Source organism: Thrips palmi, unplaced genomic scaffold, assembly GCF_012932325.1.
Source record: "Thrips palmi isolate BJ-2018 unplaced genomic scaffold, TpBJ-2018v1 HiC_scaffold_11, whole genome shotgun sequence".
In the NCBI taxonomy this organism is placed as follows: Eukaryota; Metazoa; Arthropoda; class Insecta; order Thysanoptera; family Thripidae; genus Thrips; species Thrips palmi.
In genome coordinates, this window is record NW_023144622.1 from 5,321,013 (window position 1) to 5,346,242 (window position 25,230).

General features: G+C 41.8%; 3 protein-coding genes across 8 annotated transcripts; all 3 read left to right on the plus strand.

Annotated features, from left to right (window-relative positions):
* Nucleotides 1-174: 174 nt before the first annotated feature.
* Nucleotides 175-16,708, plus strand: LOC117639656 (protein HID1). Its single transcript, XM_034375525.1, has 17 exons — nucleotides 175-392; nucleotides 11,383-11,596; nucleotides 11,698-11,858; nucleotides 11,936-11,989; nucleotides 12,096-12,264; nucleotides 12,338-12,576; nucleotides 12,662-12,862; nucleotides 12,940-13,030; nucleotides 13,110-13,235; nucleotides 13,320-13,424; nucleotides 13,510-13,674; nucleotides 13,748-13,996; nucleotides 14,085-14,242; nucleotides 14,331-14,405; nucleotides 14,509-14,684; nucleotides 14,769-14,927; nucleotides 15,020-16,708. Exons 1-17 carry the CDS (start codon nucleotides 327-329, stop codon nucleotides 15,090-15,092), a joined length of 2,481 nt encoding a protein of 826 aa, XP_034231416.1. The 5' UTR covers nucleotides 175-326; the 3' UTR covers nucleotides 15,093-16,708.
* A 120-nt stretch (nucleotides 16,709-16,828) lies between these two features.
* Nucleotides 16,829-19,076, plus strand: LOC117639659 (nanos homolog 1-like). Its single transcript, XM_034375532.1, has 6 exons — nucleotides 16,829-16,999; nucleotides 17,446-17,638; nucleotides 17,716-17,757; nucleotides 17,835-17,896; nucleotides 18,009-18,135; nucleotides 18,211-19,076. Exons 1-6 carry the CDS (start codon nucleotides 16,978-16,980, stop codon nucleotides 18,344-18,346), a joined length of 582 nt encoding a protein of 193 aa, XP_034231423.1. The 5' UTR covers nucleotides 16,829-16,977; the 3' UTR covers nucleotides 18,347-19,076.
* A 153-nt stretch (nucleotides 19,077-19,229) lies between these two features.
* Nucleotides 19,230-24,355, plus strand: LOC117639657 (GTP-binding protein 1). Of its 6 annotated transcripts, none has more exons than XM_034375531.1 (11): nucleotides 19,230-19,407; nucleotides 20,161-20,564; nucleotides 20,644-20,755; nucleotides 20,845-21,025; nucleotides 21,114-21,292; nucleotides 21,367-21,530; nucleotides 21,627-21,865; nucleotides 21,950-22,094; nucleotides 22,180-22,362; nucleotides 22,441-22,890; nucleotides 22,969-24,355. In XM_034375531.1, the coding sequence occupies exons 2-11, from the start codon at nucleotides 20,448-20,450 to the stop codon at nucleotides 23,158-23,160; spliced, it is 1,962 nt and encodes a 653-aa protein (XP_034231422.1). In that variant the 5' UTR covers nucleotides 19,230-19,407; nucleotides 20,161-20,447; the 3' UTR covers nucleotides 23,161-24,355. The 6 variants fall into 6 exon arrangements, with proteins under 6 accessions (XP_034231422.1, XP_034231421.1, XP_034231417.1 ...); XM_034375530.1 differs by lacking the exon at nucleotides 19,230-19,407 and adding an exon at nucleotides 19,454-19,717; XM_034375526.1 differs by lacking the exon at nucleotides 19,230-19,407 and adding an exon at nucleotides 19,454-19,697.
* The last annotated feature ends 875 nt before the right edge of the window (nucleotides 24,356-25,230 follow it).

The window sequence follows — 25,230 nt, forward strand, 5'->3', positions numbered from 1 at the left end:
ATTTCCACGCTTTAACGGTTCGTTCGTATAAAACTTCTGCATTTGAGTTCTTTACACCCTGAATAACCATCTTACTCCGAAATTTCATGAGGTTTTACAAATGGTTTTCAAAATTTCGTCATTGTTTGAGTTGTAGCGTTGGTAGACTGATCTGTCAATCGGAGATTTCTAGAAGGCATCTTTTCTAGTGTCAGCAGACAAGACAGCAGGCGAATTTTGTTGGAAGTCGATATCCAGAGAAAAAGAAGTTATTTTTGTTGATCCTTTTAAAAGAAATGTTGTCTTTGTGTTGATCAGTAGTGCTGCAGGATAGTTACACATCAACCATGGGAAATCAGGACTCAAAGCTGAGCTTCCGCAAAGCTGTAATACAGCTTACATCTAAAACGCAGGTAGGTCTGCTTTGCGACGTACGCTAGGCTGCTAGGCACGGGGCGTACGATACAGCCCACAGCCACAGCCATTGGGCCATTGGCCTATGGCCCCTGCATTCGTTTAGAGAAGTGCGGAACCACCGCCTTTCATCGCAAAATCACCTTGGCGATGGGTTGTGTTGAATGAAACTGGTTTCCATCGTACTGTTGTGGCATTTCCTTCGTCATACGTCTTACACCCACTTCCCCTTTCTTTCATACTTGTGTCAGAGTGACTGTTTTTAGAGGTTCTGGTGGACAGGTCTGGTGGACAACCCATTCAATCGGACATCCCCTTCATATCCACTATGCCAATATTTCTTAACATTGGTGTTTGTCTAAGTTTTTGGTATTTTTGAAAGTAGGTTAAATTTTTAAACTTTGCAAATTTTGTGGCTAATTGTCAAAGATTCGAGGCACATGTCAGTTCCATTGTTAGTGATCTCACAGCCCAGTATTGTCCTGATATTTGAGTTTCGTTCTCTGAATAAGCTCACGCATGTGTCTTTGAAGTAACTTTCAAGTTTGGACTAACAGTGGTGTGGTCTCTACATCTGACTCACTCTGAAATTATCGTCTGGGCTGTTTTTTCTTTTTTTTTTTTGTTTGTTTGTTTTTCAGTTGCATGACTTTTACACCTATCAAAGATTTGTTCGCAAGATGACATCACCTTCGGTGTTGGCTGACAGTCTCCATTTTGTCTTAATCCATAGTTAAATTTTTTGAAAACCCTTTAAATTACTGTTCCCAGATTTCACTGTATCATGTTTCTTTGTTTTAACATCTGTTTTCTCTCTAATACGCTGATTTCATGTAGTGAAATGGACAATTGTGCATGTCAACCGACCCATTTTGTGACGAATTTTCAATTTTCTCTTTGCCTCTTTCTCTTTTGTGAGCTAATGTCACTGTCTATTCACTTTATCACACATCATTTGAAAAACAGACATGTTTTCCCTTTTCACTGATCGAGCAGTTAAGTCTTTCGCCGGATATTATTCATTTACATTCGACCTTATCCAACAGCTACTTATATTATGTTCAAAATTGCATATTGCCAAATTTACCAGTAGTTATGAAAGATTTGGGTATGGCAAAGGGCTATTGTTGGTTTTCATGGCAGTTTTGTGTGTAGATCTAGCAAGCATTGTTTCTGTAATTTTTGTTTTTTGTTCCTCCTAGCATGCTAAAAAAAAAATATTCAGTAGTAATTTTACAGGTTTATGGTTTGTTTTTTTGTTCCTTTTTAAAATTGAGGTTGTTCATAGCTGTCAATATAGTAGACTATACCTTACAAAACAGATCCATTTTTTTTTTTAAATCTTAAAAGATATTGAAATTGCTTGATACGCACAGTACTGCTGTGTCAGAGAGAAAAAGAAAGAGAGTGATTGTGCGTGTGTGCTTGGAACCTGATGTTTGGGTTCTCTTGTATTTGAGACAGTGTGCATGTAGTGCTGTAGTGGACTCTTCAGATGGTCATGTTTTCTCTTTGTCGACCGGTTCACTACGAGTGCTTTTTTTTTGTACATATGTGTGAAAACCATCAAGCTCTGTTGCTGTGCCCATACATTTTTCAAGCAAAACAGAGGATAGACATGCCTTGGGCAAAGTTTCTTTGGTTATTTGCTGTTTGAAATGCATCTGTAGCAAAGTTTCGTGTTTTCTCATATGTGTTAGTGAAAGCAATAATATTGATTTGAATCCTGCCGTTGAAAGCCAAATATTTTTCTCAGTTTGGCACTATTGTAAGTTTATGACTATCCCGTCGCCGTGGGGAGTTATTGGAAGAAACAAATAATGAATTGAATGAAAACTGAACACGCGTCGACAAAGAGAAATATTGACAGGAAGAAGAGGGCACCTTTTAAAGTGTAAGTGTTTCCCCAACATGAATATACATTTTTTAAAATTTATACTATCTTAAGTTGAATCTTTTGGTGGTACTTATATTTTCTTGTTCTAATGTTTTACCATTAACATATCTACTAACAACAAATGAGATGCCCAGGTGAAAGGGATTTTGGAATGAAAAATTGTTTCTCTTACATGAAGCAACATAATACATGTCAAATGTTGCTTGTGTTAGTTAATCTTTTGGCTATGATTTTCTTTTTCTTTCATCTGGACATGTTTTATTTGTATCAAGGTGGTCAGTTCAAATATCTTCTGCCTGCATTCCGAAACGGTGGCTTGTAAATGTGAGCTCGGAGTAGCCTTGATTTTAGCGTAACTCGTAAAATCTAGGGGAAGACAAAGACCGCCATGGGTCCAGCTGCTTTGCTCTCAACGGTAAAGGGAGGGAGGCCTTATGTCCCTTTCAGCTGATTCCGCCTGATTCCGAAGGGTCCTTTCGTCGCTCTTTCTCTCTCGCACGCCTGCGGTGCCTGCGGGACGTACAGGGCGACGAAACGAGCCTTCGGAAGGGCGGCTGACGTGAAGGGCAATTTGCACCTCTGGCGCGCCACGACTGCCGTGACCAGCTGGGTTGGGAAGGTTGGGACAGCCACCAGTCTCAGAGCGCCCGCTGGACCCAAAGGGTTCCAAAGGGTTTAGTCGTGTCGCGATAAAATCACTTTTGACGAAAGTGCGTCGCATTGCAAAGCCGCCTCTTGGGACATTGCAGGCAGTTCAGGAAGTTGACTGATTTGGGTGCACGATTGAGGGTCCACAGTCCACCATGTCCTGACGCTGTGTCTATCTCCGCAGGGCTCGCAGGGCCAGTATGTCTGAGCCACCCCTTCCTCGGAGTCCCAGCCCTACCCCCAGCGGCGATGCGGACCAGGAGGTGGGGGCCTTGGCCGCCGCCCACGCCGCCCCCGTCGCGGGACTCCCTCCGGGCCCTGTTCCTGGCGGAGGCAGCGTGTGCGCGGGGCTGGCGGCTCAGGACGCGGGGCGCCTGGAGGTGGCGGGCCTGCTCGGCCTCCTGCGGACCCAGTTCGCCGTGATGACCGGCGGCCGCACGCGCGACGGCAAGCCCATCGTGACGTTCCCAGGGTCCGGCGCCCAGGCCGTGCTCTCGGACGAAGACTTCCAGCGGCTGGCGCTGTACTTGACGTCGGTGCCCTCCATGCAGGAGGTGGACGCCGGCTTCGTGCTGGTGGTGGACAGGCGGCGTGACCGCTGGAGCTCGGTCAAGGGCGTGCTGCTGCAGGTGTCGGCCGCGTTCCCAGGCCTGGTGCACGTCGTGTACGTCCTGCGGCCGTCTGGCCTGCTCCAGAAGGCCATCAGCGAGGTGAGCAGGCAGCTGCTGCCGCGCGAAGAGTTCAAGTTCCCCGTCGTGGTGTGCGGGTCGCTGGAGGAGCTGCACGCCGTGCTGGACCGCCGCGAGCTGAGCGTCGACCTGGGCGGCGACATCGCCTACAACCACGAGGAGTGGATCGCGCAGCGCGTGGCGCTGGACCAGTTCTCGCGCACTACCCGCGACGTGTCCGCCGCCCTGGACGGCTTCACGCGCCGCGTCAGCGACCTGGCCGAGCCGGACACGGTGGAGGGGCTGAGCGAACAGCTGCACGCGCAGGGCCAGCAGTACCTGGAGCTCAAGGAGGGCATCCTGGACGCGGCGCGCTGCGGAGAGCTGCTGCTGCGGGACATCCGCCGGCCCGGCGCCTCGCCCAAGGAGCGCGCCAGCCTGGACAGCGTGACCAGCGTGGAGCGGCTGCTGGTGCAGCTCGAAGAGACGGAGCGCACGTTCGACGACTTCTGGCAGCAGCACTCGGCCCGCCTCAAGCAGCTCATGGAGCTGTACACGTTCGAGCGCGGGCTGGTGGAGCTGTCGGGGCGCCTGGCGCAGCACGTGGACGCCGTGGCGGACCACCCGCACGCGGCCGAGTCCGTGGAGGGCGTGGACGCCGTGGCGGCGCGCCTGGCCGCGCTGCGAGAGCGCTGCACGGCGGACGTGGAGCGCGCCGAGGACCTGATCCGCACCGGGCAGCAGCTGGCGGCCGCGCGCCACTACGTGAACCAGAACGAGGGCCTGGACCAGGTGCGGCCCTCCTGCGAGGACCTGCAGGAGCGCTGCCTGGAGCTGGCGCGTCAGATCGAGGACAAGGAGGCCCTCGTGCAGCAGTACCGCGCCGTGCAGGAGCGGCTCAAGCACGCCGCCGACTGGTGCACCGGCGGCCTGGAGCTGCTGGCGCTGCACCCCGCCGCCTCGCTGGACCGCGCGTCCTGCCCGCCCGAGCGCGTGGACCAGCTGGTGCAGCAGCTGGAGGCCTTCCTGGCCAACGGGCGCGACTTGCAGGCCGCCTCGCCCCGCGACTTCCACCCCCTGCTGCAGGACGCCAAGGTGACGACGGTGGAGACCCGGGCCGCCGTGGCACAGGCCGTGCAGCGCCTCGCCGACGTGCGCGCCCTCGTCGAGAAGCAGTTGTTGTTCCTGCACCGGCTGCACCCCAAGCCCGCGCCGCTGTCCGCCGCGCCGTCGCCCGCGCCCTCGCCGTCGCCCTCCCCCGACCTCATCATCCGCGGCACGTCGGCCACCTCTGTGCGGCCGCGCTCAATGTGTGAGGGCGACTCGAAGCAGGGTCACGTACTGACCGAGCTGGTGACGACGGAGCAGGCCTACGTGTCGGAGCTGGGCGCCATCATACGCGGCTACAAGCACGAGCTGGAGAACGACAAGTACCAGACGATGATCCCTGCGCAGCTGCAGGGCAAGTCCAACATCCTGTTCGGCAACCTGGAGGAGATTCACGCCTTCCACGCCGACGTGTTCCTGCCAGACCTGCAGAACTGCGTGATGCAGGTGGGCTCGGCGGCCGAGCTGGTGGCGCTGTGCTTCACGCAGTGCCGCGAGCAGCTGTTCCAGCTGTACAGCGCGTACTGCCAGAACATCCCCCGGTCCGAGGCGCTTCGCGACGCGGTGCCCGAGGCCGCCCTCTTCTTCCAGGCGTGCCAGATGAAGCTGGGCCACAAGCTGCCCCTCGCCGCGTACCTGCTCAAGCCCGTGCAGCGCATCACCAAGTACCAGCTGCTCCTCAAGGACCTGGCGGGCACGGCCCCCGAGGGCGAGGCGAGCGCCGCGCTGCAGGCCGCCCTGGACTGCATGCTCGTGGTGCTCAAGTGCGTCAACGACAGCATGCACCAGGTGGCCATCACGGGCTTCTGGGGCGACCTGACCGAGCTGGGCCCGCTGCTGCTCCAGGGCTCCTTCTCCGTCTGGTCCGAGAGCAAGAAGGACAGGCTGCGGGAGCTACGGCTCAAGCCCATGCAGAGGCATATATTCTTCTATCAGAAGGCGCTCCTGTTTTGCAAGAAGATAGTCAACAACAAGGCAACGTATCACTTTAAGCGCTACCTAAAAATGTCACAGGTGGGCCTCACGGAGTCGGTGAAAGGTGACACAAGGAAGTTTGAAGTTTGGCTGCAGGGTAGGCAGGAAGTGCATACAATTCAAGCAGCCACCGCAGAGCAGACACAACAATGGGTGAATGAGATTAAACGAGTACTGCTCGAGCAGTTGAGAGAACTTAAAGGTGAGAAGATACGCCAGTACTCTCTTGTCCAGCAAAACTCTGTTGCCAAACCACTTCTAGATCCCTCATCTGCTAAGAGATCCATGAGCTGCACAGAGTCAAATGGGTCTCGCTCAACGTCAGCATGTGTTTCAGAAGAAGAAGATCAGTCTTCTGAGTACTCTGTCAGTGAGGATGAAGATGCCTTTTCAGAACACACATGTGAAGGTGGCCGTTATGTGTCATTAGCAGACTACAGCGCTGTTGGCCGTAGTGAAGTTTCTATGTCTGAGGGAGATGTTGTTGAACTGCTCAAGATTGGATGTGCTGGCTGGTGGTTTGTAAAAGTGCAAAGCTCGCAAAGAGAAGGCTGGGTGCCTGCTGCCTTTCTAGAACATTTGGCTAAGAAAGCCTGTGTCAAGTAATGTGCATTGTTTAAGTATCCCAACCGGGTGTCACAAGACATTTTTTTAAATAATGATGTAAATCAGTGATTTTAATGTACATAATAATAAAATGTGTTTATTGTGTACTGTAATTTATTATTGTTAGTGCATTGTTTAATTCATCCATATTGTCAACTTCTCTTGCTAAATGTCACTTATGCAGCAAGAGTGTAGTTCAAATTTGATAAATTTACACATCGTAATTAAAAACAAAACTTAAGCAAACCTGGCATGTTTTAAAGATAGAGAACCGTCCAGTTTACCAATACTGGAGGGCTGTGGTTTGTCATTCCAGCATTTGGGTAGAAATGTGAGTACCTGTTTCCATCCTATCCCCCAAAACATTTATAATTTACTGATTTTTTATGGATGAAATTCCTGACTAATGGTAGTGACCACTAGTTAAGAAAAACACACATCAGTTTACTCTTGAGCATAGTAAGATTTTTGTAGTCAATTACTGGACATGTTGATGGACTTGCAATACTTTTCTACTTGTATAAAAAGGGAAAAAACAGTTGTCAAGTTTGTTTGATCGAATAATGTGCTGACAATACACTTGTTTGACAAAACTCAATTTTGTATGTCATTTTTAAAATGAAATGTGAGACGTTATTGTTCAGCATTCATATTTCCTATGCTTTTCTTTCAAAAGAAGAAGTTGACAAATTTGCTGCCTTTGTGGAACCATTCTGAACTGTTTACTTCTATGTATTTTAGCCGCTCCTCTCCCTCTGTCCACAGTGTGCTACTTCTCTCATGTACTTACGGAAGTGAATGAGACGTTCAAATTGTAAGGATGGATCACTGTGATCGTCAATTGAGCTTTAATTTATGTTCCGTTCTCTCTTTAGTCTTGAGCGAAATTTTGAGATCTGGAATGTTCTCTACTAGAAGTTAACTGTATTTGCTCAGTATTTATTCAGTATTGAAGTCTCCCTCTTGCAATGTACCTCCGTGTTTGTACCTTAGTGTTCTTATGTCATTACTGCAACTTCTTTTAACATTGGCTGGGAGGCATGTGTTGTGGTCTCAATACCTAAACCCATGCAGAATGAAATAAAAATGTTTGGGCTAGGGATTAGAGAGTGTTATATTGTTATTCCTACTTGTTGATTTCTACTAATCTACCTGAGCAGTATTAAGAATTTAGTACTGGGAACTCAAAGCTTTATGTATAGAGGTATTACTATAAAATCAAACATTAGTTTTCATGTCCTTTGAGTCATATTCTTGCACAAGAATTTGAAAATGCCTATTCTTTAGTACAAAAGTTTATGCCATATTGTGTACAGGTGTGATGAATGTGGCTTCAAACCACAGTGTGCACATGTGCAAGATGCATTAGTGTAAGTTATGTACTCTTATATCAAACTCTTTGTCAAAGTTTTTTGGCTGTCCTAAATTTAAAGTAGCTTGACTGGTATGCTTTGATCTCAATTTTGTCTTGTTGCTTTTGATCATCCATTGTTGGTTTTTATTTCGGAAACGAAACTGTAAAGAGTGAGAGCTGAGCAAATGATTGAGTGTGAGCTTGTATACAAGTGTGTGATCTAACCCGTGTGATTAATTTGTGTCAAGTAATCCCCCGCCCCCTATTTTTTTGGTGTGCTAGAGAGACAGATACTTATGCTATCTTCATATCCAGGGAAAGTACATGGGCATTGGTTTTACTGCGTTAAATAGTGGGATCATTGTTGTTTCTGTGCAAGCCTTGGCAAAGAGCCCGCCAAATTATTTCTCTTATCTTCCAACATATCTAGGTGTTTTAAGGGTTTCCTAAAAAAGAAAAAATATTGCACAGGTTTGTTTGTGTTGTTTTTTTTTCTTTTGAAACTTGAAAATGCCAATCATAACAATGCATGACCAATACATTATGACCAATTTTCAGACCACATCTGGACCCTTAGTTGAGGGTATGTACTCTCTCCCAACCTTGTATCCTTATCTCCATACTGTACAATCTAGTTCAAAAACAGTTTTTCTCTGGCAATGGAAGATGCATAGTGATTGGTCCTACTTATTCTTTGTAGCTGTGTATATGGGCTTCTTACTCGACAATGTTGAGAAGTGAGTGAAATTATTTTTGCTTATTCCAGGAACCATTAGCATGTAAATACTTTACTTTCTTATGCTGTAGTTAAAGGTCATGGGGTCTGTACTGAGAAGAATTTGTACCCTGCGATAGGACGTATGTTATGAGTGTTATAAATTTAGTTTATTTACTTATTCTTTAATACAATATATTTTTCAATGAGTAAATTGGGCATGGGGCTCTTTCTCTAACCATCACTGCTAGAACAATGGTGTGTTATCCGTACATTATTACTGCCAAGGACCTACAATGTGTTACTTTCTCTGAACATGTAAATTAATGTGTGCATTGGCAGTCTTCTGGTTTAAAACTCTAATTAATACATCCTAGCATATGTTCCCTTTGCTCAGTTTTAGAAACAGAGTTTTCGTTTGTTTGTTTTTTCTTGTTTGTTTAAACGTTTTCCTATGAGGTGCACTTGCCATAGATTAATGTTAATTAATATGTTTAGTGCCAGCTCCTCTTGACAATCAAGTATCAAGTTTTTGGTTGTTGTTTACTGACTATACCAAGGTGAGGGGTATTGGTTACTTAAGGCCACAGCTATCTATTCAATTCGCTGTATTTGATGCAGTGTTTGCTGTCTACAAATGAAAAAATGTAATAGCATACAAAGAGGCACAATTTCTTATTTACTTACTTGTTCCTTCTTTGAAACCAAATATGATGAGTGTCAATCGCTGTCAATTATTGTTGAGTTTTGACTGGTATAATGTGGCGCTCTGAGGACAATCAATATTTTAACTCTGAAACAAAGCTGCAGTTTTCTTATTCTCTTATATTATGTGGCTGTGTGTGCCATTGTACCACAAAGTTAATTATAGTTATCAAAGTTAACATGAAATTTACTCCGTTTATTATTATTAATGTTCCTTTGTCTTTGGTTGCGGAACTTGTCTTGGGTTGTTAAATCACACCTTTTTTTAATCAACTAGAGGGTGGGAATAATTGTTTTTGTGTTTATTTATGAGTGAATGATGTCAGTCTGTATTGCCTTAAATATTTTATGTGATTATTTTGTGCCTCACCGTGTTTTAACTAAAGAATACTCGTCCTATTATTATTACTGAACATTAAAATGCCTCTTCTTATAGAGGATTTCAGCATAGTTTGTAGCAAGCTTCTTTTGTTGTTGTTACTGTGTTCTGTTCAGTTTTGCTTGTTAGCGTTTGTGTGTATGGTGATGGCAGTAAAATGTTCATTGATTAGGCTTACCTTTAGCCCTGGAGTCTGGACATATTGAAGTCTTTTTTGTACTGATCAGTAATAATTGTGTTTCCATAATAATTGGGAGGAGAAACAGCTGAGCTGTAAAATATTCTGTGTATTAAGTCAGTTTTGTATTGCATTGTGATAAAAACAGTATAGGACAAACTGTTTTGTTAAAATTTCTTAGTGCTCATTATATTTATCAATATTCAAATTTGTGCTAACTGCAAATAACACCAGAACAAGACGTTTTGATACAAAAAATATTTTTGATTATTCAAATCCATGATTCTGGTAGTCCTGGTATTGATCCATTTGTCTTGTTCAGTTTATTTGAATTTTAGGTTTGATCCAGTGTGGGGTTCTACTTGTTGTAAGCCCTTTGTCCCCTTAAGCGCTTGTAGTCTGTTAGGAGCATAGCATGTCTGATAATGAGTGAAAATGTGATAGGCTTAATCCATGCATGTCAATTTTACTCATAAAATGTGCACTGGGAGTGAGTACTTTTCCGACTGGACTTTGATTTCCCCCTTTCTCTTCTTCCTTAATGTTTTCTTCATCTTTCATTCCTACATATTTGAGGTATTTGGTGTGTGTGCATATTGTGGCATTTTAGCATTTTGTTTAAAGTGTGATATTTGTCTGATCTTGGAAGCTGCCTGCCATGTAATGCTTCTATCCTTACCAAAGACTTTACTGTTTCAAGGTAATTGTTCTATATATAATCGAATGATATCATTTCTGCTGGTTTTTATTTGGCCTCTGACATTTTCTTTTGTGGTTAGGAGAGAGATTTTCACAAATTCTGGGAGATTTAATTTTATTTTTTTGTTGGTTATTCATGCTGTCAGATGTAGCTTTGGTGTGCTGGTGCATTTCTTTTTATTTCTTCCTACTAGTCACTTTACAGGGTTTATAATAATAGTAATAATGATATTCTCTGGCACTTCTTGATATGTGTGGTAGTGATCTCCAACTCAATGTGTCATCAACTACTAGTAGGTGGGTGTTAACTGACTAGTACAGTGTTGTAAGTCTTTTTACCTGGAGGAAGCTAGAACTCCAAAGTGTTTTGCTACAACTCCCAGTGCGCATTTCTGGTGACATGCATTGTATAGAGCTTGGGGAATATTATTGATTGACTGAGTGAGAAATGATTGTTCCCTATGTTTAATTTATACTCACCTCCTGGATGGTGTAGTACAGAATAAAAGAAAAACGGCTTTCATTGTGTATATCCGTAGTAGTTTGAAAACTCATACATTAGAATGGAGGTAAATTTGGTTCAATTTGTCTCTAAGTATCAATGCTTTGAGAAACGCTTTACATTCTACCAATTTGCCTGCTTGTTATTAGCAGAGAATCATCTGTATTGACTTCCAATGTACATTTGTCCCCACCCCTCCTTTTTGGGAATGTATATTAGTTTTTGACATTGTTGTCATTGGCCTGATTGCTCACAGATACTGGTTACAATCAAAGAGTGTTTTTAAAACTGGCAAAAAAATAAAGTGATGTAAATCTGAGAACTCAGTTTATTTTGTTTGTTTATTATTACGACCCTACTCCATTGTTGTCCACCATCACTACGAACTCAACTGCCTCAACAACTCAATGTGCTCCAAGCTAACACAAACAGCCAAAAACAGTCTAGTGAAGGAAATCAGTTTCATAAAAACCTCATGCAAAAATCTCTCTTGCCTCAACATTCATTAACTCTAATCAATTTTTTTAAATCAAACTGATTTTATTTCATATTTCAGCCCATTGACTCTTCTGATGATACTTTTTGGGATCAACTATGGTCTGAGCACACAGCTTCAGTGCAAGATGTCTTCACCTTACTACCAGCAGCTGAGATAAGAATGGTTAGAGAGGAATCTCCTCAAAACCTGGCCACTTTGTGCTATAAAGCAGTAGAAAAACTTGTGAGGGCAGTGGACAACAGCTGTCGAACCCAACATGATCAGCAGACAGGTAAATTTCTCAAACACTTCATTCTTTGGAGAAGTGCATAGTTTCCATATTACTTTCATTTATGTTCCATGATTGATTTTTGTCCTCCACCTCATCTGCAGTTCTTAACTGCTGTCGCCTGCTTACCCGTGTCCTGCCCTGCATGTTTGAGGATTTAGACTGGAGAGGATTCTTCTGGTCAAGCCTCCCAGCTGGCCAGGCTCAGGAAGGAGAAGAAACCGAGTCCTCTCCATTAGCAGTATCTTTGATCAATGCAATTTGTGTGAGTACTTGTTCAGAATTTTAACTAGTACACATCACCCCCAACAAGTCTTGTAATTTTACCGCTCCCAATTTCAGGATCTTCTATTCTGCCCAGATTTCACTGTTGCTGCCAACAAAAAGGCTGGCCCTGTAAGACAATTATTATTATTATGTCTTTCCTAAATTTTGATTTCATGTTAATGTTTTCAGGTACTTTAATCGCCTTGTTGTTGATTTTTTTCAATGGTTGTTTCAGGATAAAGCAGAGGATCTTCAAGCCATTGACAGCTGCGAATATATATGGGAGTCAGGTGTGGGCTGTGCTACAACCCCCCCTCATCATCCTCAGTATGATTCAAACCGCACAGAACTTCTCAAATTGCTGTTGACCTGCTTCAGCGAAACTATATATCATCAGCCGGAAGGTCAGGTTTGCTTGCATATTCTATTTTTCAAATAACATAAGTTTGGTTTTGACAGAAATAATAATTTTTTCAGAAGCCTCACCAGCACCAAACCGCTGGATCCAACACCTCACCTCTGCAGAAAATCGCCATGCTCTTCCATTATTTACCTCTCTTTTGAATACTGTTTGCGCTTATGATCCTGTTGGTTTGGGTGTTCCTTACAATCATTTAATATTTAGTGACTCCATGGAGCCTCTTGTGGATGTAGCACTTCAGCTACTCCTTGTTACTCTTGATCATGACCTGAGTAACACTGTTGTACAGGATGAGGTAAGAAAGCTGCTTGTGTTAAAAAAATGCTACAGTTTACAGTTTGTTCAGAAAACTTTTAAAAAATAATGTTTGTATCAATCAGCAAACCACTGTCCCGGACAACCTTTTTATTAACTATTTGAGCCGTATTCACCGTGATGAAGATTTCCAGTTTGTTTTAAAAGGCTTTGCTCGCCTCCTTAACAATCCCTTAATGCAGACATATTTACCTAACTCCACAAAAAAGGTCCAATTTCACCAAGAGCTGCTCGTATTTTTCTGGAAAATGTGTGATTACAACAAGGTAAAAAAATTACATTTTTGTGATTCAGATAATTTTTATTTTATTTCTTTGTATAATGTGTATTTCATTCTCCCCAGAAATTCCTGTACTATGTCTTGAAAGGTGATGACGTTTTACACATCCTAGTGCCCATATTGTTCCACTTGAATGATTCTCGTGCTGATCAGTGTAAGTAGGATTTGTCCCACTGTTCACTTAAAATCTTAGAACTTTTTGGCCTTAACTGACATCTTTTTTTCCCCCCCAGCACGTGTTGGTTTGATGCACATTGGAGTTTTCATCTTGCTCTTGTTGAGTGGTTACCGAAACTTCGGTGTTCGTCTCAATAAACCTTATACAGCAACCATCCCAATGGATATACCAGTCTTTACAGGTGAGACAACAAAACAAATAGAATAAAAATAGAATAGTAAATGAAAAACCTAATTTCTAACTTGATGCAATTTTATCCATCCAGGAACTCATGGTGATCTAGTGATCACTGTATTTCACAAAATTATTTCAACTGGACATCAAAGACTGCAGCCACTATTTGACTGCCTTTTAACTATTCTTGTGAATGGTATTTTAAACATACAACACTTAAAAAAGCAAAAACAACAAAATTCATTTACTGGACTGTAGTTAGTTTATGTTTTTGTTTTCAGTGTCTCCATACCTCAAAACTCTCTCAATGGTAGCCAGTACAAAGCTTCTACATCTTCTTGAGGCTTTCAGTACTCCATGGTTTTTATTTTCATCACCTACAAAGCACCAACTGGTTTTCTTCCTCTTGGAAATTTTCAACAACATCATTCAATACCAGTTTGATGGTAAGACATGCTTCATGTGAAATGATTATTATTCTGATCAATTTAATTAAATGATATACCTCTTGTCTCATAGGAAATTCCAACCTGGTGTACACCATAATTAGGAAACGTCAAGTATTCCATTCCCTGGCAAGTTTGCCCACTGATCATTTGACTATTAACAAAACAATTTCCAAAAAGCCTCGCCGCCACATTCCTACTGTTTCCGCCAATCCTGACTCAGCTGGCCAGTCTGATCCTGAAGCTCCAAGTATGGAGGGTTCACGCCCCGCACAGCCAGCTGAACCTGGAACTCTGAAAGTTTCTTTACCGGACACTCCTGGTATGTTGTTATCATGGCTCACTGACCAAATATTACTATTAGTGTGCAATTAATGTTTTTAACCTCCTCTTTTATCTATTTACTACAGGCATTGAAAATATGACTGAGAGAGAGTCAGCTCATCCAGCTGCAAGTCAAAGTGGGGATGCTGCACCTGAACCCACTCCTGCTAATGAAAGTCCCTTGCTGGATCAAAATGCTCCAACTCGTCAAGGAGATGGCATGGAAGGGCCTAGCGAAGACCTTGTTAGTTTGTGATCTAGACACAATGTCAAACAATTGAAATTTATAAGTGGTATTTATACAAATTTTTTTTCCCAATTTAATTTTATAGAAATCTACTCCAGTCTCATCAAGCTCTACGATCGAAACTAGCGCAAGAAGTCCCTTGCAAAGATCAGTTCACCAGGTATATCTCTTTTTTCTCTCTTTCTGTATATTTCGCTTACTTCCCGTTTTTACCTGTGATCAAACTTTTAAGAAAGTTTCTCAATCATCTAAATTATTTTCAGCGCCAGAGTATTCGTCTTACTGATGCAACTGGAGCAGCAGGAGCTGAAGATGGTTCTTATACTTGGGTACCAACAGCTGAGTGGGTTCGCTCTTGGAAGACCAAACTTCCTCTTCAGAATATCATGAGATTGCTACAGATTCTGGTGCCCCAAGTAGAGAAAATTTGCATTGACAAGTATGCCTTTTTTTTTTTTTTTCAAGTACCTTAGAAGAGTGGTTTGTTAGTATTTTACATCAAATAATTGTTCGTCCATTACAGAGACCTAACAGATGAAAGCGAAATATTGAAATTTCTTCAGCATGGAACTCTTGTTGGTTTGCTTCCTGTTCCCCATCCAATTCTTATTCGCAAATATCAAACGAATTCTGGAACCAGTACATGGTTGCGAACATATATGTGGGGTATTATTTACCTCAGGTAATTAAATTTCTCTTTTCATAAGTTGTTTCATGAATTTTTTAAATCTCTGTTTTTGAAATGTGTGATGAAATACTCTTTCATAATTCTAGGAATGTTGATCCACCTATCTGGTACGACACTGGTGTGAAGCTCTTCGAAGTTCAGCACGTTCAACACGAGTAGTGAGAGTTTCACATCTTTTGTCAACCTTATGCCAATTATGTATGATGATCTTAGTTTAAAGCTTTAAAACGTTCCAACATGAAATTTTGTGAGCTTCATCTCAGCTGGTGTCTTATTAGCTTAGTCTAAGCAAATTTATATCATGGTGATCTGTTAAATTTTCAAATTTATTTATATTTTGTTTTAAAGTTGCTTGTGGGCTTCAGCAGTAGCACAAAACATTCGAATATTTGAAGCTGTATCCCTTTTTGGGTGCAGATTTTATTGTATGTTTCCTGACCTGAAGTCGAGTTGAATGTTTATTTTATCTGCACTGTTGCAGGCTCATGATTAAAGTTTTCCTAGATTGACAAAGTTTCAATCAACAGTCCCTGTGTGAATAGTGGTAATATCTACCTCATTGTATTTAAATGGAATTACAGATTACCAATATTTTGTGTGTTAGGAAGTATCATCTTGAAATTGAATTAATTTATTTTGTACCTGTAATCTCCTCACAAATTTCTTTAATTTCGGATATTTTTAAAACTAATTGTCTAAACAAACCAACCAATCTGGTGAGCCCATATCGGATGGACTTCTGTTATTGCCAATTAAACAGCAGTTTCCCCAAACTGTATTGCTAGTTTAGGCCGCCTGTCATTATTTATTTAAATGTACATTCCTTGAATTTGCATTTTTTTGTTTTGTTTTCTTGTAAGTTTTTTAGTTGTACTTATTGTTTTACTGTTGTTTTATTTTCCATTCCAGAGAAATTGACTGGCTTCTTGTTTGTTTTTTATGATTGTTTTACCACAGATTAATGTCTTGATCCCAATCTTTTATGTGGCATCTCATTTTGAGTAAGATTTTTTTACGTTGCTCCCAATTATACACTGCATGACTGATTGAAAGATAGCAGTTTTACTAACTGTTAGTGGAATTAGACAGATGTCGTAAGGATCTCTTCATCTTTGAATGAAAGTGAGATTGTTTTGCTTCTTATCATGTTAATGAAATAAGATGACTGCAAGTTGATTTGAACACCTGTGGAAATTGGTTTACAGTAGTAGGGCTGTACTGAAAATGCAAGTGGTTAGATTGCAGTCAATGGCTTACGGAATCTTTTTATGTCAAGATCTTGCCACGTTTCAGTTAAATAGCCTATGTTGTTTTTAAGAATATTTGTTTGAACATATTTTTCTCGATACTGTAAAAGCAAAACTGTACAGAGCACATGTTATGAATTTTTTATCTATTGTTGGTTGCACTTCTTATCTCAGTCCAACCAAATGGTTTCAAACACTGAAATGAATTGCACTGTTGACAAAATGTAAATCAAGATTTTGTGGACACAAATTAGATACAATAGCTGAGTGTTTAAAAAACCTCGTCATACCTTGAATCACTTCAAAGTAGTTTCAGAAAAATTGGTTTGTGATTAAATGTCTGGATTTTTACACTACTAAAGTTTGATAGTTATGTTTGCCAAGGCTAAAGTTCAAAGAAGAAAAATGAGGGGAAAATATTTGCCTAGGTAGCTTTTGCTTTGGCTCCTCTTCTTGTTTTTATTTTAAAATCATTTTTGGCCATGTACTTTGACATGTGATAAATAAACATCGAATCTTTTCCTCATATCTCATTATTCCTTTTTATTTTTTTCTAAGTATAAGGTCTTACCATACTGATAGGGGCGGAGCGGCTAAGTCTTTGAAGAGCAGACGACGCGCCGGCAGTTCCGCACCCCACCACCGGGGTGCAGCGGCGCAGCTGACTCGACCCACCGGACCGAACCCGTCAGTCAGTTTGCGTCTTCTCCTATCGTCGTTCCCACGCTCCGGCTTGGACGAATTCCTTGCCTCCTGACTTTGGTTGCGCAACCACAATTTTACTTTTCCGTTCCATCATGGATCCATTCAGATACCATGGTAAGTTGTATTTACTTTGCATACCCATTTTATCGCGTTGTGTGTTATGTTTGTATCGTGGGTGTATGTGTACGTGTGTGTGTGTGTTCGCCACCCAATATTTCTGTGCGTTTACTGCGTCTTTCCTTTTCCTTTCCCTAGTAAATGTTAAACTTTTATCAGTTTTTTGGTGATTATGTCAACTTGCATGATTGAAATAGCTTGCCCTCAAGCATTCGGCCCTTTTGGGGGCTTCCGAGCCCATGGAATGACCGTGGGAAAGTTGGTTTGTTTACGTTCTCAGGGGCGCCTCCCCCTCCCCCCTCCCCACCCCCTGCTTTCCTCCATTCGTGAAACTTTCGCGACGAAGTCCAGATATTTTGGGTGTAAATGACCGATAACGAAATGATTTGATTATTGATTTTGTCTTTCTTTCATGGATATTGTTGAATTATCTGTTTTGGTAGACTCGAATGAAGGACCTGTGCCTGTGGGCACTCGGAGTCTATGTCGGAGTGAAATGCAACTCACCATGAAATTGCCTGTTTCAAATGGTTCATGCTATGGACGAACATTGTCTGTCCCACTGGTGCTTCCTGAGAAACCAGGAGATATGAGGGAAGTTGAGAGTTCTGCAGCAAATCACACGATCAGAACCACGTGGGTGCCTTTTTACTTCGCTTTTTGTTCATTCTTCAGCTTTAGCAGCTTGTCAACACTTACTAATTTTGTTTCAGGGCACAATGTTTGAGTCCTGATGTTCATCTCATCACAACACTGTTAGTATGCTTCACTTAAAAGAATTTTACCATATGCTACGCATTTGAGTTTCTAAACATATGTTTCTCTTCGACAGAGTTCAACTGAAATCCTCTAAACCAGATGGGTTTCTTAGACCTTTATGGCCAGGCACTTCAGGCAAGTAAACACTAAGTTTTAATTACTCACATTTTGTCTAGATTCAAATTGATTTGGTTAATGTGACAGTTTTGAAAAGGCTTCTTGTTAATTTTTTACCTTCTTTTATCAGCTGTCAAACCCTGCTGCAGTTTTTGTAAGAAAAACGGCGAGAGGCCGGAAGTCTACATGGACCACAAACTGCATGAAGTGACGGATGAAGGGAAGAGGGTTAGCTGCCCAATTCTTAGAAGTGTGAAGTAAGTCAGTTTCTTTTTACGATCCTGATGTGCTTGTTATGTATTCAGTTCTCATTCTCCAACTCTCATTTTTAGATGCCCTATTTGTGGAGCCACAGGAGACTTCGCTCATACAATTTCACATTGTCCCCAGTCTAGCAACAGAGTGTCCGTTGCCTTAATGCTGAAAAGCACAGCGCGGCAGGGGAATGGAAGGAAGAGAGTTGTCTAAGACTTATCAATTATGCTAGTGCTAGTGATGACACAAAAGTAGCATGGGTTCATACTTACTTTTGCTGTCTTACTGTAAATTTTGTCCCAGGTACCTTTGATTTTGTGTATTGTATTCATCCTGCAGGATACTGTTTTAATTGTTTAATGAACTGCACTGGCAATATAGCTTGAGTTCCTTGAAAACTCAGATTTTTCTGCTTAGAAAAATTTATGGTGATTGTATTTCAGGAAACAATTCTGTTTTTGTGATTCCTCAAATTGAAATTCTGTTTTTCAGTCATTTTAAAAACAAATTATTAACCTATGATTTAGTTTTGGTGTTCCAAATGGTTCAAATGGTTTGGTGATCCAGAATGTTCCTGATTCGAAGGGGGAAAATTACTGTAGGAACAGAATTATGTTTGTGTTCAATATGGATTTGTCAACCCTCTATCAAGTTTTCCTAAACAATTTGGAAAAGTTTTAGTTTCTTATCAATTATTTTATCTTTATTATGTGATCAATGATCTTTTTGTTTTATGATTCTCCATGTGGCCGAGAGCTGCAGAATTAAGATAATGATAGTTTTATAAAGTATCCGAAGCATATGCTTCCACCACCTGTCATCATGTAGAAACATCTTTTTGATTCATCAGGGTGCTACCCGCTTGTTACCTAAGGCGTGTTTTCGTTCCCAATTTGCTTCTGTTGTGTCCTTATGTGAAATGAAGATGTACGTTTTCTTTTCATCTGTTGGCGTTTTATTCCTTATGCATCTCTCCCACATTGTCAGCTCCTACTTCTAAACTTTGGAGGAGGGAGGGGGGCGGTATTGCAAAAATTGACAAGAATCAATCAACTTTGTCCAGATGTTGTGGAGGGAAGTCACTTTCACCGGGAGGAGAACAGACCCAGGGCCCCCACCACACTAGAGTTTGAAACGTGCGGCGGCAGAGCCGGACGATCAGTGCTGCCACGTTGTAAGTGAACTCGTGAAAGTTGCACACATTTAGAGCAATTACACAGCGCGAGATAAAGGATATACTCGGCGGTTTTTACCGAGTTCAAGACTCCAAGTTGGTTGGTTATGAATTAAAGTTGTGGAATGCTTTCTTCATAACTGGTGGCAGTTCTGTTAAATGAAAAGAAAAGTGGAATCAATGGGGTTTGGTGACGTGATGGCCTCGCGAGTCGGTGCCAGCCAAAAGCAGATGATGACACTTTTGCTTCTATTTGTGCCAGTTCTATCGTGTTGATAGCCTCAGAGATTTCCGTATTCACTTTGCTTACCGAAGTGTTTCCTTGCTGACAAGTTGCTTGGGCTGGGAACCATTTGCGTGTTACCGTACGCCGACTTCGCTGTCGTGTGCGTACGTATTTGTACACAAAGGTTACTCTTGTTGACATTGACAGCGTCTGGTTTGTTTATTCTCAGACCGTTAGGTATTTGAACCTGAGGTTGATTGTTTAAGATCTCTTTATCTAACTGTTTATATACCTGAGTCCGATCGCCGGTATTTTCTTTCTGTGTCCGTCGGCAAGCCATAACCTTAAACATCTGTTTGGGAAGAATACAGAAGTTAGTTGTAAAAGTATAATTAGTGCTTGTCATGAAAGAGACTGGTGTGTCAAACCCCTACTCATGTCTTACTGATGATTGTCTTTCCTTCTTAACACGTTTGGATCGTCATTAGACACAAGTAATCTGAGGTTCAAAATAGGTTTTCCTGTTTGGCAAAAATTTTATTAGTGCGAATTCGTTTACTGATTGTTCTTCGCAAATTGACTTTTCCCTCTGTTCTTTGCTCATTGACTTTTCCCTCTCTTTTACAGAACGTGCTAAATTTGGTGGTTTGAGGAGCAAAGCGAGGGGAGTGTTTGTCTCCATTTTAATTATTAATGTCATTAATGTCGTTATTACATTATTCATTATTTAAAAATACAATACTATTAAGGCACTCTTTATGTGCATTACGAGAAATTTTAAATCCTTTAAAATATTAAAGATATATTTTGTGTAAAGATTTAAAACCTTCTCAATTCTTTCTATATTTTTACAATATTACGTAGTGTAGTTGCATCATACTGCACCTCTTCAAATTAAGTAAGGAGAAAAAAAAATGTCAGCAGTATTAGATCAAACCCCAAACAAGGCAGAAACTGCCTCCAACCTCTTTGCATCAGCAGCTGATGTCTCTCCCAAAAATGGACCTGACTTCACCAGCATCCGATCAAAGGTAACACCAAACTTTGCCTTGTACTACTTGATGGTTCTTTTGTGTATTCGCAAGTTAAATTCCTTATGTTTTCTTCTAGATTGTTCTTGTGAGCCCCACAGAGGAGCAGTTTGATCTTCTTCAAAAGCGGTTATCACAACGCCTGGAAGAGGGCAGAGGAGAAACTATTTTTGATATTGGAGTGGGTGATGGTGCGTAGGTCATTTGCCTATTCTAGTGTAATAAAGGCAATTTTTTGAAATCTATTGATTTGTTTAAAATTTTTCTGTTCATTGTGTAGATGGTGGAGAAAGTGGCTTGAAACCTGATGAATATGACGCTGCTGTGGCAACTCTCCAATCCTTAGCTGCTACTTTGGAATGTGACTGTGTTATTTTACGCCAGCGTAAGGGTGAAGAGGGTCAAACAGGACAATACCTTGTGCGGAGAAGAGTTGACCAACAGGATTTCTTGGAAATAAGGTGAAAGCATCAGACCATTGCATATTTCTGTTTTAATGTTGCATCAGCATCTCCATGTGGTTTCTAATGTCTACTTTTCTTTGCATAGGGTTGCTGTTGTAGGCAATGTTGATGCTGGTAAATCAACTCTGCTTGGTGTCTTAACTCATGGTGAATTGGATAATGGCAGGGGAACAGCAAGACAAAAACTATTTCGTCACAAACATGAAATGGAATCAGGTCGAACAAGTTCAGTGGGTAATGATATTCTGGGCTTTGATAGTGTTGGTAAGTAGTTTATTTCCCCTGTGGTCTAGGTAAACACACTACTCTTTCTTACTTATGTTTTTAATTTTACACAGGTAATGTTGTTAATAAACCCGAACATGGCTCTCTTGACTGGGTTAAAATTTGTGAAAAATCATCTAAAGTGATTACATTTATTGACCTGGCTGGCCATGAACGCTACCTTAAGACCACTGTATTTGGAATGACTGGACATGCACCAGATTTTGGAATGCTAATGGTAAAGCTCTTTCCAAAAATTTGTGTTCTTCTTTTTTCCCATTAGTTTTTCTTATCTTATCAAGTACTGTTTTACATTTTTTATTTTGGTTCTCAGGTTGGTGCAAATGCTGGAATTGTTGGCATGACCAAAGAACATTTAGGTTTAGCACTAGCATTGAGTGTTCCAGTTTTTGTGGTTGTGACCAAGATAGATATGTGTCCTCCAAATGTTCTACAAGATACTCTGCGTCTACTTGTTCGAATCCTGAAGTCCCCTGGATGCCGCAAAGTACCAGTGATGGTCAAAACTCCAGATGATGTAATTGTTAGTGCCACAAACTTTGTGTCAGAGAGGTGAGTATTCTTTATTCTTGTTTCTGGCTCATTTCATTGCATTATGAATCAGATGTTTAACCCCTAATATCTCTTTTGTTCCAGATTATGTCCTATTTTCCAAGTTTCCAATGTGAGTGGTGAAAATTTGGATTTGCTTAAAATGTTCCTTAATCTTCTGACCACCCGCACCTATAGTCGAGATGATGAGCCTGCAGAGTTCCAAATTGATGATACTTACTCTGTCCCAGTAAGAATATTAGATGATTTTATTATGAAGTTCAATCTGCACCTCTTATTGGAGAAAATTTTCTAATTCAGAATTTGTCTTTTAGGGTGTTGGTACTGTTGTGTCAGGCACTGCCCTCAAAGGTGTGATTCGCCTAAATGACACACTAATGCTTGGTCCAGATCCACTCGGACATTTTACAGCCATTGCAGTAAAAAGTATTCATCGTAAACGTATGGCTGTACGAGAAGTCCGTGGTGGGCAAACAGCCTCATTTGCCCTTAAAAAGGTAAGAGCTCTCCAGATTGGATTGAATTTTCTTTACCTGTTACCTTCAAACATAAGTAGAAAAATTTGTTGCTTGCAGATTAAACGTTCTCAAATCAGAAAGGGTATGGTAATGGTGTCACCATCTTTAAATCCACAAGCATGCTGGGAATTTGAAGGAGAAATTTTGGTTTTGCACCATCCTACTACCATTAGCAGCCGCTATCAAGCCATGGTTCACTGTGGCTCGATCAGACAAACAGCAAGCATTCTCACAATGTCTGAAGAATGCCTGCGGACTGGAGACAAGGCTCTTGTTCACTTCAGGTTCATAAAACACCCTGAATATCTTAAGCCAGGGCAGCGTATGGTATTTCGAGAGGGTCGAACCAAAGCTGTGGGCAACGTCCTGAGGTTAATTCCTTCTGCTGGCCCAGCAAATCAGTCGGCTCGCTCTAAACCCAACAAAATGATGTCCAGGCAACCATCTCAGGGCCAGGGGCAGGGCCAAGGCCAAGGCCAAGGAACCACTCAGCAAGCATCAGATCAGGTAGGTGAAGTTGACGCCAATGTATCTTAACCTTTTTCTTATGGAAATAATTTACTATTACAGTCCTCTCTTTCTCAGACATCTACCGATGAGGTCCCTGAGACCCCTCTGGAAGTGAGCTCAGATAAACGCGAGAATATCGGCCAACGCTCAGGGAAGAAAAGTCGGGGGCGACGAGGTGGAAGAGGGCGCAACGGAGGCCCTCCCAAACCTCTGACGGAGCAGAATTCTGGGGCAGCACCTGCACCTCGCCCTGCTTCTAAAGTCTAGATCAGATGCTCAAGTAGTTTTCTGTCTTTCTCCTCTTATTTTTTCTTCTTCAGTTCGAAGGTGTATGGATTAAAGCTTGTGATTATTCTGCTCGGTACTTTTTTTATCATTCTATTAGTAGAGGCTGTGCTGTGAAAAAGCCTTGTGTGATCCTTGTTTTTTTTTTTTTCCCCCCTCATAGGGCTTGTAGATATTCTGCTCATTTTGGTGTTGATTCTAATCATGACATGTTATATGAGCATCAAAGATAATTTTACTATTTGTGGGTTGATCAATCATATTTATTTTTCAGAAATAGCCTTCTCTTGTCTATCTGGTATGTGAATATTGCTTGGGTCTTGAAGTTCCAGAAATTTGTGATGTTTGATTATTGAACTTCATCTCAGGGCTGAGCAATGATATTCATCCACTTCTATAAACTCATTTGTAGGTTGTTGTTATTTTTTTTCAATTCTGTTTTATTTTGACAAATAGAATGTCACATTGTATTAAATGTGTTCCGATCTTTTGTTCATGGAATTTGCTACTTGTTGAGATATTGTGGTAAAAAAATCCATTTGAAACGAGGTACCTGTAGCTGTCTACCACACTATCTACCCTCACATTGTACATAACCAAGGTTCATTTATGTATTGAAGTTTGGCAATAACTTTAATTTATGTTTCAAATATAACTCTTCTCTGTGATCTCTTGGTGCAGTAAGGACTTTTTTTCTGAAATAATTTCTTTCTGTATTTTATTCTTAAGGTTAGGTATAATTATGGCACCAAATTTAACAAGTTTATGTCCTTTGTGTTAGTTACTTTTTAAATGCCAGTCTTTCGGTATCATTAGCTAATTTTTTTTTTTTTTTTTTTAATTAGTAAGCCCTTTTACTTCTTATCTAGTTCTCATGAGATGGCGGTATTGCTTAAGTGTGACACTTTTCTTGAACTAACATAATCAATGGCATGCTGAAATGTGCTTTATTGTGAGAGTTGAATAAATTTAAACTAACATATTTACTTTTTTCCTTAACATCATAGCATCATTAATCCTCAAAAGATATGTTCAGAATCAAGATTAAAATTATTGTTGAACTACATACAATCTATGATGTGTCATAGAGGATATATGTACAGTAGGTGTTGGATTTTCCAGTGTTGTCTTGTAAAGGTATACAATAAACTGCACACTGTACATCAGCACGATGAAACTGTCGTTACTTTCTTTCCCCTTGATCCCGGAATGTCATAAGACGCAGAGCCCTCCGTGAGTCAAACCCTAGGTGAAGTTTGGCAAAGTAAAGCATGTGAGAGTTCGTTGGAAGGACATGACACACAACTTACAAATGATCTGCGACACCCTGTAGAGAGAAAGCTCCCTGTGTCCGAGAGAGACGTCCCACCCGACCGAACGCGCTCCTCACACCGCTAGCGGCTAGCCATAGGGCCAGCGCCATAGGGACGACGCATTCATTCACGATTTGGCATCAAGCCCATCGGGGAAGGCCTTCCCTTGACCCTTTCCCTTTCACGGCCTTTCACCGCGCCAGCGCGGGATCACAGCCAGCGCACTGCTTACAAGCGCGGGCACGCTCCGTGCGGTGCTGAATTTTGAGCAACAGTGGCGTAACCAGACGTTTCCGGGGAGAAATTGCGCAACTTTTCAGCGTAGGCGTCAATTTGTTCTGCAAAGCCTTTTGGGGCGAGGGGCAGTCACTCCAACAAGCCACTGCATGCTTGCGCAAGTACTAGAATTTCTACCGTAAGCATAACAAGCGTAACGTGAACTTGATCATCAAGTTTTTTCGTCGAAGATAGCAAAAGGGGGAGGGGACGCTCTCCACCGCAATGGTCAGAGCGCAGTGGATGCTCGCGCCAAGTACTCCGACGGCTCCTCCCGAAGACATCAGCGTTCGGGTGTAACTTTGAGTACATATAGGGGTTAACTTGGTTACTCATAAATTCACATTAAAAGGAGGCTTAAGCGTTTTAACGCACTCAACGTTAAGTCGGTTGACTAGAGAATTTCGCCCAAGCTTGGTGAGTACACTGAGACGGCAAGTACACGAGACACTAGTGTCCCCCT